Source organism: Chiloscyllium plagiosum, unplaced genomic scaffold (assembly GCF_037043375.1).
Source record: "Chiloscyllium plagiosum isolate Xiang-an unplaced genomic scaffold, Cpla_swu_hap1 HiC_scaffold_18, whole genome shotgun sequence".
Classification (NCBI taxonomy): Eukaryota; Metazoa; Chordata; class Chondrichthyes; order Orectolobiformes; family Hemiscylliidae; genus Chiloscyllium; species Chiloscyllium plagiosum.
The window spans coordinates 75972907-75990093 of record NW_028270156.1 but is presented as its reverse complement, the minus strand read 5'-3'; the positions used below and the strand labels follow the sequence as shown (position 1 = coordinate 75990093).

The following is a 17187-nucleotide window of genomic DNA, read 5'->3' as shown; positions in this document are numbered from 1 at the left end:
GAGACAGCAGAGTCAGTGAAGTCAGTGCAGAATCTCCAAGCTAAGTCCATATTATCTCTGATGGATACTCATTTGGCAATTCCAACATAGTGAATGTCATAGGTTCTGATTGATCAATTTTTGGAGAAGGATGCTGTTTAAAATATACTTGACTGTTCCAAAACTTAAACACGTAGTTTCAGAAGAGGAGCCACTGTCGTGTATATATTGAAACAAAGATAACTAGAGTGGTTGATTGAGAAGCTGTCATGAGATGCCTGTAACATAATTTTCATGACTTTTGTCTTCCAGGGCAGGCAGTGGTAACTTCTGTCGGTAAATCAGGCCTGTGTAATTTCACTCTCTGTACCAAGAGCTGTGAGATTATGAAATACACCGGCAAATGTCAAACCACCACAGCACCGACCACCACTCCATCTGAAACTACAACGACAGTCACAGTAACTCCCACAACTACAGAAACCACAAGATGCACTTGCCACGCCAATGGACAAACATTATCACCTGGTAAGTGTATCAACTGAAATGAAATATGGTATCATGACAAATTGCAACAGTGTAATGAATGCGATATATCCTCACAAATAATTTTCTTGTCAAAGTTGCTGGTTAGAGCGTACATGACATTTGCCCATAATTTTAACGTGTCGTCTTCATGCATGGTAATTGCACAGTAATGTTTATTTCCTCATGGTTCCAAGAACAGTAGCCCCTGTCGTCTATATATTGACAAAAAGGTAAATAGAGTGGCTGTGTGAGAACTCATCATGAGATGCCTGTAACATAATTTTCATGACTTTTGTCTTCCAGGACAGGCAGTGGTAACTTCTGTTGGTAAATCAGACCTGTGTAATTTCACGCTCTGTACCAAGAGCTGTGAGATTGTGAAGTACACAGGCAAATGTCACACCACTACAGCACCCACTACAACTCCATCCGAAACTGCAACAACAGTAACAGTAACTCCCACAACTACAGAAACAACAAGATGCTCTTGCCACGCCAATGGACAAACATTATCACCTGGTAAATGTATCAATTGAAATGAAATCTGGTATTCTGTTGAGTTACACAAGAAGTCTGGGAATGTTAGAAAACCCTCTTGACTGTGGATGCTTGAAATCAGCAATCAAAAGTGAATTTGCTGGAAAACTTCTGCAGGTGGTCTGGCAACTTGTGTGGAGAGAATGCAGGATCAATGAAGTCAGTGCAGAATCTCCAAGCTGAGTCCATATTATCTCTGATGGATACTCATTTGGCAATTCCAACATAGTGGATGTAATAGGTTCTGATTAATCAATTTTTGTGTGAAGAACGCTGGTTAAAATATACTTGTCCGTTCCAAAACTTAAACACTTGGTTTCAGAAGAGGAGCCACTGTCGTGTATATGTTGAAACAAAGATAACTAGAGTTGTTGATTGAGAAGCTGTCATGAGACGCCTGTAACATAATTTTCATGACTTTTGTCTTCCAGGACAGGCAGTGGTAACTTCTGTCGGTAAATCAGGCCTGTGTAATTTCACTCTCTGTACCAAGAGCTGTGAGATTATGAAATACACCGGCAAATGTCAAACCACCACAGCACCGACCACCACTCCATCTGAAACTACAACAACAGTCACAGTAACTCCCACATCTACAGAAACCACAAGATGCTCTTGCCACGCCAATGGACAAACATTATCACCTGGTAAGTGTATCAACTGAAATGAAATATGGTATCATGACAAATTGCATAGGCAAGCTGGGAATCTTGTCTGATGTGTGTCTCCATCAACCTGTCAGAACAGTGATCAAGAATGCGCCCTAAACTGGCAATTCCAACATTGTGAATGACTTGTTCCAAGCAGTTGCAGAAAGTGGAAACTTTCTTGTCTTGTTTCATTTCATCAAACAAATGGCATTGCTTCTCTGCTTGACGAACATGTGCAGGTGGTGGTTTCATTGGGAAGTGAAAGAAGAAAGAAACTAAGTTCAATTTGCACTAACGTTAATGTACTTTGCTCACTTGTCTGTTTATGTCTGCTAACCATTCGTACGCACCATTTAGATGTTTGTCACACCAATTTACCTCATCAATCAGCCTGTGTTGATTTCTGATTGCAATGTTCCATTCCAAATCTTGTCTTGCAGAATATGTTTGTGTTTAGTTTTTCGGAAGATCTCATCTGTTTTGTTTCATTAATTATGTTGGTTTTCTGCAATGCTGAACGAACCTTTAAATGTCCTGGTTCCTTTTGGAAATGAAAGGAGAATGTTAGAATTTTCACTCTCCTCTGTAGCTTCTGTGCTTTGCTTAATATTCAGACATTTTTTTTCTTGTCTGACGAGACCACACCATTTATATCGTAACTCAGCCATTTACTACATCTATTGGCAGTGGCCATATTGGCTTCAGATTTCATAGTTTTTTAACCATGCCTTGTCTTGCACGATGACAGATTCTGATTTTGAGGAAGATCTTGCAATGTTTTTTAATGCAGTTTGAAATTCTTTGATTTTCACCAAAGAGATGAGAAATATGGTGAACAAACACAAGGCCGGGCAACTCAAATGCAATGATGCCATATCTAGGTTACATTAGGGTCAGTACAATCAGCCAAATGCATGTTTACTGTTTGGATACTGTTCTACGTTTTGGTAAATGACGCATATCCAGGGACTTTAGCAACCGTGTAATTAACGCGATATATACTCACAAATAATTTTCCTGTCAAAATTGCTGGTTAGAGCATACATGACATTTGCCCATAATTTTAACGTGTCGTCTTCATGCATGGTTATTGCACAGTCATGTTTATTTTCTGATGGTTCCAAGAACAGCAGCCACTGTCGTCTATATATTGACAAAAAGGTAAGTCGAGTGGCTATGTGAGAACTCATTATGAGATGCCTGTAACATAATTTTCATGACTTTTGTTTTTCAGGACAGGCAGTGGTAACTTCTGTTGGTAAATCAGACCTGTGTAATTTCACGCTCTGTACCAAGAGCTGTGAGATTGTGAAGTACACAGGCAAATGTCACACCACTACAGCACCCACTACAACTCCATCCGAAACTGCAACAACAGTAATAGTAACTCCCACAACTACAGAAACAACAAGATGCTCTTGCCACGCCAATGGACAAACATTATCACCTGGTAAGTGTATCAATTGAAATGAAATCTGGTATTCTGTTGAGTTACACAAGAAGTCTGGGAATGGTAGAAAACCCTCTTGACTGTGGATGCTTGAAATCAGCAATCAAAAGTGAATTTGCTGGAAAGATTCAGCAGCTGGTCTGGCAACCTCTGTGGAGAGACAGCAGGGTCAATGAAGTCAGTGCAGAATCTCCAAGCTGAGTCCATATTATCTCTGATGGATACTCATTTGGCAATTCCAACATCGTGAATTTAATAGATTCTGATTAATCAATTTTTGGAGAAGCACGCTGGTTAAAATATACTTGTCCATTCCAAAACTTAAACACATAGTTTGAGAAGAGGAGTTACTGTCGTGTATATATTGAAACAAAGATAAATGGTGTGGCTAATTGAGAAGCTGTCATATGACACCTGTAACATAATTTTCATGACTTTTGTCTTCCAGGGCAGGCAGTAGTAAATTCTGTCGGTAAATCAGGCCTATGTAATTTCACTCTCTGTACCAAGAGTTGTGAGATTATGACGTACACGGGTAAATGTCAAACCACCACTGCACCGACCACCACTCCATCTGAAACTACTACGACAGTCACGGTAACTCCCACATCTACAGAAACCACAAGATGCTCTTGCCACGCCAATGGACAAACATTATCACCTGGTAAGTGTATCAACTCAAATGAAATCTGGTACCATGACAAATTGCATAGGCAAGCTGGGAATCTTGTCTGATGTGTGTCTCCATTAACCTCTCAGAAGTGTGATCAAGAATGCGCCCTAAACTGGCAATTCCAACGTTGTGAATGACTTGTTCCAAGCAGTTGCAGAAAGTGAAAACTTTCTTGTCTTGTTTCATTTCATCAAACAAATGGCATTGCTTCTCTGCTTGAGGAACTTGTGCAGGTGGTTGTTTCTTTGGGAAGTGAAAGAAGAAAGAAACTAAGTTCAATTTGCACTAACGCTAATGTACTTTGCTCACTTGTCTGTTTATGTCTGCTTACCATTCGTACGCACCATTTAGATGTTTGCCACACCAATTTGCCTCATTAATCAGCCTGTGTTGATTTCTGATTGCAATGTTCCATGTCAAAACTTGTCTTGCAGAATATGTTTGTGTTTAGCTTTTAGGAAGATCTCATCTTTTTTGTTTCATCAATTATCTCAGTTTTCTGCAATGCTGAACGAACCTTTAAGTGTCCTTGTTCTTTTTTGGAAATGAAAGGAGAATGTTAGAATTTTCACTCTCCTCTGGAGCTTCTGTGCTTTGCTTAATCTTCAGACATTTTTTTTCTTGTCAGACGAGGCCACACCATTTATATCTTATCTCAGCAATTTACCACATCTATTGGCCAGTGGTTATACTGACTTCAGATTTCATAGATTTTTAACCATGCCTTGTCTTGCACGATGACATACTCTGATTTTGAGGAAGATCTTGCAATGTTTTTTAATGCAGTTTGAAATTCTTTGATTTTCACCAAAGAGATGAGAAAAATGGTGAACAAACACAAGGCCAGGCTACTCAAATGCAATGATGCCATATCTAGGTTACATTAGGGTCAGTACAATCAGCCAAATGCATGTTTGTTGTTTGGGACCTGTTCTACCTTTTGGTAAGTGAAGCATATCCAGGGACTTTAGCAACAGTGTAATGAATGCGATATATCCTCACAAATTATTTTCTTGTCAATGTTGCTGGTTACAGCGTACATGACATTTGCCCATAATTTTAACGTGTCGTCTTCATGCATGGTAATTGCACAGTCATGTTTATTTCCTCATGGTTCCAAGAACAGTAGCCCCTGTCGTCTATATATTGACAAAAAGGTAAATAGAGTGGCTGTGTGAGAACTCATCATGAGATGCCTGTAACATAATTTTCATGACTTTTGTCTTCCAGGACAGGCAGTGGTAACTTCTGTCGGTAAATCAGACCTGTGTAATTTCACGCTCTGTACCAAGAGCTGTGAGATTGTGAAGTACACAGGCAAATGTCACACCACTACAGCACCCACTACAACTCCATCCGAAACTGCAACAACAGTAACAGTAACTCCCACAACTACAGAAACAACAAGATGCTCTTGCCACGCCAATGGACAAACATTATCACCTGGTAAGTGTATCAATTGAAATGAAATCTGGTATTCTGTTGAGTTACACAAGAAGTCTGGGAATGGTAGAAAACCCTCTTGACTGTGGATGCTTGAAATCAGCAATCAAAAGTGAATTTGCTGGAAAACTTCTGCAGGTGGTCTGGCAACTTGAGTGGAGAGAAAGCAGGATCAATGAAGTCAGTGCAGAATCTCCAAGCTGAGTCCATATTATCTCTGATGGATACTCATTTGGCAATTCCAACATAGTGGATGTAATAGGTTCTGATTAATCAATTTTTGTGTGAAGAACGCTGGTTAAAATATACTTGTCCGTTCCAAAATTTTAACACGTAGTTTCAGAAGAGGAGCCACTGTCGTGTATATGTTGAAACAAAGATAACTAGTGTGGCTGATTGAGAAGCTGTCATGAGACGCCTGTAACATAATTTTAATGATTTTTGTCTTCCAGGGCAGGCAGTGGTAACTTCTGTCGGTAAATCAGGCCTGTGTAATTTCACTCTCTGTACCAAGAGCTGTGAGATTATGACGTACACGGGTAAATGTCAAACCACCACAGCACCGACCACCACTCCATCTGAAACTACAACGACAGTCACAGTAACTCCCACATCTACAGAAACCACAATATGCTCTTGCCACGCCAATGGACAAACTTTATCACCTGGTAAGTGTATCAACACAAATGAAATCTGGTACCATGACAAATTGCATAGGCAAGCTGGGAATCTTGTCTGATGTGTGTCTCCACCAACCTCTCAGAAGTGTGATCAAGAATGCGCCCTAAACTGGCAATTCCAACATTGTGAATGACTTGTTCCAAGCAGTTGCAGAAAGTGTAAACTTTCTTGTCTTTTTTCATTTCATCAAACAAATGGCATTGCTTTTCTACTTGACGAACATGTGCAGGTGGTTGTTTCTTTGGGAAGTGAAAGAAGAAAGAAACTAAATTCAATTTGCACTAACATTAATGTACTTTGCTCACTTGTCTGTTTATGTCTGCTAACCATTCGTACGCACCATTTAGATGTTTGCCACACCAATTTACCTCATCAATCAGCCTGTGTTGATTTCTGATTGCAATGTTCGATTCCAAATCTTGTCTTGCAGAATATGTTTGTGTTTAGTTTTTAGGAAGATCTCATCTTCTTTGTTTTATTAATTATCTCAGTTTTCTGCAATGCTGAACGAACCTTTAAGTGTCCTTGTTCTTTTTTGGAAATGAAAGGAGAATGTTAGAATTTTAACTCTCCTCTGGAGCTTCTGTGCTTTTCTTAATCTTCAGACATTTTTTTTCTTGTCAGACGAGGCCACACCATTTATATCTTATCTCAGCCATTTACCACATCTATTGGCCAGTGGCCATACTGACTTCAGATTTCATAGATTTTTAACCATGCCTTGTCTTGCACGATGACATACTCTGATTTTGAGGAAGATCTTGCAATGTTTTTTAATGCAGTTTGAAATTCTTTGATTTTCACCAAAGAGATGAGAAAAATGGTGAACAAACACAAGGCCAGGCTACTCAAATGCAATGATGCCATATCTAGGTTACAATAGGGTCAGTAAAATCAGCCAAATGCATGTTTGCTGTTTGGGACCTCTTCTACCTTTTGGTAAGTGAAGCATATCCAGGGACTTTAGCAACAGTGTAATGAATGCGATATATCCTCACAAATTATTTTCTTGTCAATGTTGCTGGTTACAGCGTACATGACATTTGCCCATAATTTTAACATGTCGTCTTCATGCATGGTAATTGCACAGTCATGTTTATTTCCTCATGGTTCCAAGAACAGTAGCCCCTGTCGTCTATATATTGACAAAAAGGTAAATAGAGTGGCTGTGTGAGAACTCATCATGAGATGCCTGTAACATAATTTTCATGACTTTTGTCTTCCAGGACAGGCAGTGGTAACTTCTGTCGGTAAATCAGACCTGTGTAATTTCACGCTCTGTACCAAGAGCTGTGAGATTGTGAAGTACACGGGCAATTGTCACACCACTACAGCACCCACTACAACTCCATCCGAAACTGCAACAACAGTAACAGTAACTCCCACAACTACAGAAACAACAAGATGCTCTTGCCACGCCAATGGACAAACATTATCACCTGGTAAGTGTATCAATTGAAATGAAATCTGGTATTCTGTTGAGTTACACAAGAAGTCTGGGAATGGTAGAAAACCCTCTTGACTGTGGATGCTTGAAATCAGCAATCAAAAGTGAATTTGCTGGAAAACTTCTGCAGGTGGTCTGGCAACTTGAGTGGAGAGAAAGCAGGATCAATGAAGTCAGTGCAGAATCTCCAAGCTGAGTCCATATTATCTCTGATGGATACTCATTTGGCAATTCCAACATAGTGGATGTAATAGGTTCTGATTAATCAATTTTTGTGTGAAGAACGCTGGTTAAAATATACTTGTCCGTTCCAAAATTTTAACACGTAGTTTCAGAAGAGGAGCCACTGTCGTGTATATGTTGGAACAAAGATAACTAGAGTGGCTGATTGAGAAGCTGTCATGAGACGCCTGTAACATAATTTTAATGATTTTTGTCTTCCAGGGCAGGCAGTGGTAACTTCTGTCGGTAAATCAGGTTTGTGTAATTTCACTCTCTGTACCAAGAGCTGTGAGATTATGACGTACACGGGTAAATGTCAAACCACCACAGCACCGACCACCACTCCATCTGAAACTACAACGACAGTCACAGTAACTCCCACATCTACAGAAACCACAAGATGCTCTTGCCACGCCAATGGACAAACATTATCACCTGGTAAGTGTATAAACACAAATGAAATCTGGTACCATGAAAAATTGCATAGGCAAGCTGGGAATCTTGTCTGATGTGTGTCTCCACCAACGTCTCAGAAGTGTGATCAAGAATCCGCCCTAAACTTGCAATTCCAACATTGTGAATGACTTGTTCCAAGCAGTTGCAGAAAGTGAAAACTTTCTTGTCTTGTTTCATTTCATCAAACAAATGGCATTGCTTTTCTACTTGAGGAACATGTGCAGGTGGTTGTTTCTTTGGGAAGTGAAAGAAGAAAGAAACTAAATTCAATTTTTACTAACGTTAATGTACTTTGCTCACTTGTCTGTTTATGTCTGCTAACCATTCGTACGCACCATTTAGATGTTTGCCACACCAATTTGCCTCATCAATCAGCCTGTGTTGATTTCTGATTGCAATGTTCCATGTCAAATCTTGTCTTGCAGAATATGTTTGTGTTTAGCTTTTAGGAAGATCTCATTTTTTTGTTTCATCAATTATCTCAGTTTTCTGCAATGCTGAACGAACCTTTAAGTGTCCTTGTTCTTTTTTGGAAATGAAAGGAGAATGTTAGAATTTTCACTCTCCTCTGGAGCTTCTGTGCTTTGCTTAATCTTCAGACATTTTTTTCTTGTCTGACGAGACCACACCATTTATATCGTATCTCAGCCATTTACCACATCTATTGGCCAGTGGCCATACTGACTTCAGATTTCATAGATTTTTAACCATGCCTTGTCTTGCACGATGACATACTCTGATTTTGAGGAAGATCTTGCAATGTTTTTTAATGCAGTTTGAAATTCTTTGATTTTCACCAAAGAGATGAGAAAAATGGTGAACAAACACAAGGCCGGGCTACTCAAATGCAATGATGCCATATCTAGGTTACATTAGGGTCAGTCCAATCAGCCAAATGCATGTTTGCTGTTTGGGACCTCTTCTACCTTTTGGTAAGTGAAGCATATCCAGGGACTTTAGCAACAGTGTAATGAATGCGATATATCCTCACAAATAATTTTCTTGTCAAAGTTGCTGGTTAGAGCGTACATGACATTTGCCCATAATTTTAACGTGTCGTCTTCATGCATGGTAATTGCACAGTAATGTTTATTTCCTCATGGTTCCAAGAACAGTAGCCCCTGTCGTCTATATATTGACAAAAAGGTAAATAGAGTGGCTGTGTGAGAACTCATCATGAGATGCCTGTAACATAATTTTCATGACTTTTGTCTTCCAGGACAGGCAGTGGTAACTTCTGTCGGTAAATCAGACCTGTGTAATTTCACGCTCTGTACCAAGAGCTGTGAGATTGTGAAGTACACAGGCAAATGTCACACCACTACAGCACCCACTACAACTCCATCCGAAACTGCAACAACAGTAACAGTAACTCCCACAACTACAGAAACAACAAGATGCTCTTGCCACGCCAATGGACAAACATTATCACCTGGTAAGTGTATCAATTGAAATGAAATCTGGTATTCTGTTGAGTTACACAAGAAGTCTGGGAATGGTAGAAAACCCTCTTGACTGTGGATGCTTGAAATCAGCAATCAAAAGTGAATTTGCTGGAAAAATTCAGCAAGGTGGTCTGGCAACCTGTGTGGAGAGACAGCAGGGTCAATGAAGTCAGTGCAGAATCTCCAAGCCGAGTCCATAATATCTCTGGTGGATACTCATTTGGCAATTCCAACATCGTGAATTTAATAGATTCTGATTAATCAATTTTTGGAGAAGCACGCTGGTTAAAATATACTTGTCCGTTCCAAAACTTAAACACATAGTTTGAGAAGAGGAGCCACTGTCGTGTATATATTGAAACAAAGATAACTGGTGTGGCTAATTGAGAAGCTGTCATAAGACACCTGTAACATAATTTTCATGACTTTTCTCTTCCAGGGCAGGCAGTAGTAAATTCTGTCGGTAAATCAGGCCTGTGTAATTTCACTCTCTGTACCAAGAGCTGTGAGATTATGAAATACACGGGTAATTGTCAAACCACCACTGCACCGCCAACCACTCCATCTGAAACTAAAACGACAGTCACAGTAACTCCCACAACTACAGAAACCACAAGATGCTCCTGCCACGCCAATGGACAAACATTATCACCTGGTAAGTGTATCAACACAAATGAAATCTGGTACCATGATAAATTGCATAGGCAAGCTGGGAATCTTGTCTGATGTGTGTCTACATCAACCTCTCAGAACAGTGATCAAGAATGTGCCCTAAACTGGCAATTCCAACGTTGTGAATGACCTGTTCCAAGCAGTTGCAGAAAGTGGAAACTTTCTTGTCTTGTTTCATTTCATCAAACAAATGGCATTGTTTTTCTGCTTGACGAACATGTGCAGGTGGTTGTTTCTTTGGGAAGTGATAGAAGAAAGAAACTAAATTCAATTTGCACTAACATTAATGTACTTTGCTCACTTGTCTGTTTACGTCTGCTAACCATTCGTACGCACCATTTAGATGTTTGCCACACCAATTTACCTCATCAATCAGCCTGTGTTGATTTCTGATTGCAATGTTCTATGCCAAATCTTGTCTTGCAGAATTTGTTTGTGTTTAGCTTTTAGGAAGATCTCATCTTCTTTGTTTTATTAATTATCTCAGTTTTCTGCAATGCTGAATGAACCTTTAAATGTCCTGGTTCTTTTTGGAAATGAAAGGAGAATGTTAGAATTTTCACTCTCCTCTGGAGCTTCTGTGCTTTGCTTAATCTTCAGACATTTTTTTCTTGTCAGACGAGGCCACACCATTTATATCTAATCTCAGCATTTACCACATCTATTGGCCAGTGGCCACATTGACTTCAGATTTCATAGTTTTTTAACCATGCCTTGTCTTGCACGATGACATACTCTGATTTTGAGGAAGATCTTGCAATGTTTTTTAATGCAGTTTGAAATTCTTTGATTTTCACCAAAGTGATGAGAAATATGGTGAACAAACACAAGGCCAGACAACTCAAATGCAATGATGCCATATCTAGGTTACATTAGGGTCAGTACAATCAGCCAAATGCATGTTTGCTGTTTGGAACCTCTTCTACCTTTTGGTAAGTGAAGCATATCCAGGGACTTTAGCAACAGTGTAATGAATGCAATATATCCTCACAAATAATTTTCTTGTCAAAATTGCTGGTTAGAGCATACATGACATTTGCCCATAATTTTAACGTGTCATCTTCATGCATGGTAATTGCACAGTCATGTTTATTTCCTCATGGTTCCAAGAACAGTAGCCACTGTCGTCTATATATTCACAAGAAGGTAAATAGAGTGGCTGTGTGAGAACTCATCATGAGATGCCTGTAACATAATTTTCATGACTTTTGTCTTCCAGGACAGGCAGTGGTAACTTCTGTCAGTAAATCAGACCTGTGTAATTTCACACTCTGTACCAAGAGCTGTGAGATTGTGAAGTACACAGGCAAATGTCACACCACTACAGCACCCACTACAACTCCATCCGAAACTGCAACAACAGTAACAGTAACTCCCACAACGACAGAAACAACAAGATGCTCTTGCCACGCCAATGGACAAACATTATCACCTGGTAAGTGTATCAATTGAAATGAAATCTGGTATTCTGTTGAGTTACACAAGAAGTCTGGGAATAGTAGAAAACCCTCTTGACTGTGGATGCTTGAAATCAACAATCAAAAGTGAATTTGCTGGAAAACTTCAGCAGCTGGCCTGGCAACCTGTGTGGAGAGAAAGCAGGATCAATGAAGTCAGTGCAGAATCTACAAGCTGAGTCCATATTATCTCTGATGGATACTCATTTGGCAATTCCAACATAGTGGATGTGATAGGTTCTGATTAATCAATTTTTGAGTGAAGAACGCTGGTTAAAATATACTTGTCCGTTCCAAAATTTTAACACGTAGTTTCAGAAGAGGAGCCACTGTCGTGTATATGTTGAAACCAAGATAACTAGAGTGGCTGATTGAGACGCTGTCGTGAGACGCCTGTAACATAATTTTAATGATTTTTGTCTTCCAGGGCAGGCAGTGGTAACTTCTGTCGGTAAATCAGGTTTGTGTAATTTCACTCTCTGTACCAAGAGCTGTGAGATTATGACGTACACGGGTAAATGTCAAACCACCACAGCACCGACCACCACTCCATCTGAAACTACAACGACAGTCACAGTAACTCCCACATCTACAGAAACCACAAGATGCTCTTGCCACGCCAATGGACAAACATTATCACCTGGTAAGTGTATCAACTCAAATGAAATCTGGTACCATGACAAATTGAATAGGCAAGCCGGGAATCTTGTCTGATGTGTGTCTACATCAACCTCTCAGAAGTGTGATCAAGAATGCGCCCTAAACTGGCAATTCCAACGTTGTGAATGACTTGTTCCAAGCAGTTGCAGAAAGTGAAAACTTTCTTGTCTTGTTTCATTTCATCAAACAAATGGCATTGCTTTTCTGCTTGACGAACACGTGCAGGTGGTTGTTTCTTTGGGAAGTGAAAGAAGAAAGAAACTAAGTTCAATTTGCACTAACGTTAATGTACTTTGCTCACTTGTCTGTTTATGTCTGCTAACCATTCGTACGCACCATTTAGATGTTTGCCACACCAATTTGCCTCATCAATCAGCCTGTGTTGATTTCTGATTGCAATGTTCCATGTCAAATCTTGTCTTGCAGAATATGTTTGTGTTTAGCTTTTAGGAAGATCTCATCTTTTTTGTTTCATCAATTATCTCAGTTTTCTGCAATGCTGAACGAACCTTTAAATGTCCTTGTTCTTTTTTGGAAATGAAAGGAGAATGTTAGAATTTTCACTCTCCTCTGGAGCTTCTGTGCTTTGCTTAATCTTCAGACATTTTTTTTCTTGTCAGACGAGGCCACACCATTTATATCTTATCTCAGCCATTTACCACATCTATTGGCCAGTGGCCATACTGACTTCAGATTTCATAGATTTTTAACCATGCCTTGTCTTGCACGATGACATACTCTGATTTTGAGGAAGATCTTGCAATGTTTTTTAATGCAGTTTGAAATTCTTTGATTTTCACCAAAGAGATGAGAAAAATGGTGAACAAACACAAGGCCAGGATACTCAAATGCAATGATGCCATATCTAGGTTACATTAGGGTCAGTCCAATCAGCCAAATACATGTTTGCTGTTTGGGACCTCTTCTACCTTTTGGTAAGTGAAGCATATCCAGGGACTTTAGCAACAGTGTAATGAATGCGATATATCCTCACAAATTATTTTCTTGTCAATGTTGCTGGTTACAGCGTACATGACATTTGCCCATAATTTTAACGTGTCGTCTTCATGCATGGTAATTGCACAGTCATGTTTATTTCCTCATGGTTCCAAGAACAGTAGCCCCTGTCGTCTATATATTGACAAAAAGGTAAATAGAGTGGTTGTGTGAGAACTCATCATGAGATGCCTGTAACATAATTTTCATGACTTTTGTCTTCCAGGACAGGCAGTGGTAACTTCTGTCGGTAAATCAGACCTGTGTAATTTCACGCTCTGTACCAAGAGCTGTGAGATTGTGAAGTACACAGGCAAATGTCACATCACTACAGCACCCACTACAACTCCATCCGAAACTGCAACAACAGTAACAGTAACTCCCACAACGACAGAAACAACAAGATGCTCTTGCCACGCCAATGGACAAACATTATCACCTGGTAGGTTTACCTGTTGAAATGAAATCTGATATTCTGTTGAGTTACACAAGAAGTCTGGGAATGGTAGAAAACCCTCTTGACTGTGGATGCTTGAAATCAACAATCAAAAGTGAATTTGCTGGAAAACTTCTGCAGGTGGTCTGGCAACTTGTGTGGAGAGAAAGCAGGATCAATGAAGTCAGTGCAGAATCTCCAAGCTGAGTCCATATTATCTCTGATGGATACTCATTTGGCAATTCCAACATAGTGGATGTAATAGGTTCTGATTAATCAATTTTTGTGTGAAGAACGCTGGTTAAAATATACTTGTCCGTTCCAAAACTTAAACACTTGGTTTCAGAAGAGGAGCCACTGTCGTGTATATGTTGAAACAAAGATAACTAGAGTTGTTGATTGAGAAGCTGTCATGAGATGCCTGTAACATAATTTTCATGACTTTTGTCTTCCAGGACAGGCAGTGGTAACTTCTGTCGGTAAATCAGGCCTGTGTAATTTCACTCTCTGTACCAAGAGCTGTGAGATTATGAAATACACCGGCAAATGTCAAACCACCACAGCACCGACCACCACTCCATCTGAAACTACAACAACAGTCACAGTAACTCCCACATCTACAGAAACCACAAGATGCTCTTGCCACGCCAATGGACAAACATTATCACCTGGTAAGTGTATCAACTGAAATGAAATATGGTATCATGGCAAATTGCATAGGCAAGCTGGGAATCTTGTCTGATGTGTGTCTCCATCAACCTGTCAGAACAGTGATCAAGAATGCGCCCTAAACTGGCAATTCCAACATTGTGAATGACTTGTTCCAAGCAGTTGCAGAAAGTGGGAACTTTCTTGTCTTGTTTCATTTCATCAAACAAATGGCATTGCTTCTCTGCTTGACGAACATGTGCAGGTGGTGGTTTCCTTGGGAAGTGAAAGAAGAAAGAAACTAAGTTCAATTTGCACTAACGTTAATGTACTTTGCTCACTTGTCTGTTTATGTCTGCTAACCATTCGTACGCACCATTTAGATGTTTGTCACACCAATTTACCTCATCAATCAGCCTGTGTTGATTTCTGATTGCAATGTTCCATTCCAAATCTTGTCTTGCAGAATATGTTTGTGTTTAGTTTTTCGGAAGATCTCATCTGTTTTGTTTCATTAATTATGTTGGTTTTCTGCAATGCTGAACGAACCTTTAAATGTCCTGGTTCCTTTTGGAAATGAAAGGAGAATGTTAGAATTTTCACTCTCCTCTGTAGCTTCTGTGCTTTGCTTAATATTCAGACATTTCTTTTCTTGTCTGATGAGACCACACCATTTATATCGTAACTCAGCCATTTACTACATCTATTGGCAGTGGCCATATTGGCTTCAGATTTCATAGTTTTTTAACCATGCCTTGTCTTGCACGATGACAGATTCTGATTTTGAGGAAGATCTTGCAATGTTTTTTAATGCAGTTTGAAATTCTTTGATTTTCACCAAAGAGATGAGAAATATGGTGAACAAACACAAGGCCGGGCAACTCAAATGCAATGATGCCATATCTAGGTTACATTAGGGTCAGTACAATCAGCCAAATGCATGTTTGCTGTTTGGATACTGTTCTACGTTTTGGTAAATGAAGCATATCCAGGGACTTTAGCAACCGTGTAATTAATGCGATATATACTCACAAATCATTTTCCTATCAAAATTGCTGGTTAGAGCATACATGACATTTGCCCATAATTTTAACGTGTCATCTTCATGCATGGTTATTGCACCGTCATGTTTATTTTCTGATGGTTCCAAGAACAGCAGCCACTGTCGTCTATATATTGACAAAAAGGTAAATAGAGTGGCTGTGTGAGAACTCATCATGAGATGCCTGTAACATAATTTTCATGACTTTTGTCTTCCAGGACAGGCAGTGGTAACTTCTGTCGGTAAATCAGACCTGTGTAATTTCACGCTCTGTACCAAGAGCTGTGAGATTGTGAAGTACACAGGCAAATGTCACACCACTACAGCACCCACTACAACTCCATCCGAAACTGCAACAACAGTAACAGTAACTCCCACAACTACAGAAACAACAAGATGCTCTTGCCACGCCAATGGACAAACATTATCACCTGGTATGTTTACCTGTTGAAATGAAATATGGTATTCTGTTGAGTTACACAAGAAGTCTGGGAATGGTAGAAAACCCTCTTGACTGTGGATGCTTGAAATCAGCAATCAAAAGTGAATTTGCTGGAAAGATTCAGCAGCTGGTCTGGCAACCTCTGTGGAGAGACAGCAGGGTCAATGAAGTCAGTGCAGAATCTCCAAGCCGAGTCCATAATATCTCTGGTGGATACTCATTTGGCAATTCCAACATCGTGAATTTAATAGATTCTCATTAATCAATTTTTGGAGAAGCACGCTGGTTAAAATATACTTGTCCGTTCCAAAACTTAAACACATAGTTTGAGAAGAGGAGTTACTGTCGTGTATATATTGAAACAAAGATAGTTGGTGTGGCTAATTGAGAAGCTGTCATATGACACCTGTAACATAATTTTCATGACTTTTGTCTTCCAGGGCAGGCAGTAGTAAATTCTGTCGGTAAATCAGGCCTGTGTAATTTCACTCTCTGTACCAAGAGTTGTGAGATTATGACGTACACGGGTAAATGTCAAACCACCACTGCACCGACCACCACTCCATCTGAAACTACTACGACAGTCACGGTAACTCCCACATCTACAGAAACCACAAGATGCTCTTGCCACGCCAATGGACAAACATTATCACCTGGTAAGTGTATCAACTCAAATGAAATCTGGTACCATGACAAATTGCATAGGCAAGCTGGGAATCTTGTCTGATGTGTGTCTCCATTAACCTCTCAGAAGTGTGATCAAGAATGCGCCCTAAACTGGCAATTCCAACGTTGTGAATGACTTGTTCCAAGCAGTTGCAGAAAGTGAAAACTTTCTTGTCTTGTTTCATTTCATCAAACAAATGGCATTGCTTTTCTGCTTGAGGAACATGTGCAGGTGGTTGTTTCTTTGGGAAGTGAAAGAAGAAAGAAACTAAGTTCAATTTGCACTAACGTTAATGTACTTTGCTCACTTGTCTGTTTATGTCTGCTTACCATTCGTACGCACCATTTAGATGTTTGCCACACCAATTTGCCTCATTAATCAGCCTGTGTTGATTTCTGATTGCAATGTTCCATGTCAAATCTTGTCTTGCAGAATATGTTTGTGTTTAGCTTTTAGGAAGATCTCATCTTTTTTGTTTCATCAATTATCTCAGTTTTCTGCAATGCTGAACGAACCTTTAAGTGTCCTTGTTCGTTTTTGGAAATGAAAGGAGAATGTTAGAATTTTCACTCTCCTCTGGAGCTTCTGTGCTTTGCTTAATCTTCAGACATTTTTTTTCTTGTCAGACGAGGCCACACCATTTATATCTTATCTCA

At 39.7% G+C, this 17187-nt stretch overlaps 1 protein-coding gene across 1 annotated transcript in view; it reads left to right on the top strand.

The window, feature by feature from the left end:
- Nucleotides 1-17187, top strand: part of LOC122558122 (uncharacterized) — a 112122-nt gene that overhangs the window by 90566 nt on the left and 4369 nt on the right. Inside the window, exons 33-44 of the mRNA XM_087996201.1 lie at nucleotides 292-507; nucleotides 811-897; nucleotides 1476-1691; nucleotides 2929-3144; nucleotides 3593-3808; nucleotides 5048-5263; nucleotides 5713-5928; nucleotides 7168-7383; nucleotides 7833-8048; nucleotides 9286-9501; nucleotides 9951-10166; nucleotides 16305-16520. Coding sequence (XP_087852327.1) covers nucleotides 292-507; nucleotides 811-897; nucleotides 1476-1691; nucleotides 2929-3144; nucleotides 3593-3808; nucleotides 5048-5263; nucleotides 5713-5928; nucleotides 7168-7383; nucleotides 7833-8048; nucleotides 9286-9501; nucleotides 9951-10166; nucleotides 16305-16520 — 2463 coding nt within the window. The remainder of the gene's footprint in view (nucleotides 1-291; nucleotides 508-810; nucleotides 898-1475; nucleotides 1692-2928; nucleotides 3145-3592; nucleotides 3809-5047; nucleotides 5264-5712; nucleotides 5929-7167; nucleotides 7384-7832; nucleotides 8049-9285; nucleotides 9502-9950; nucleotides 10167-16304; nucleotides 16521-17187) is intronic.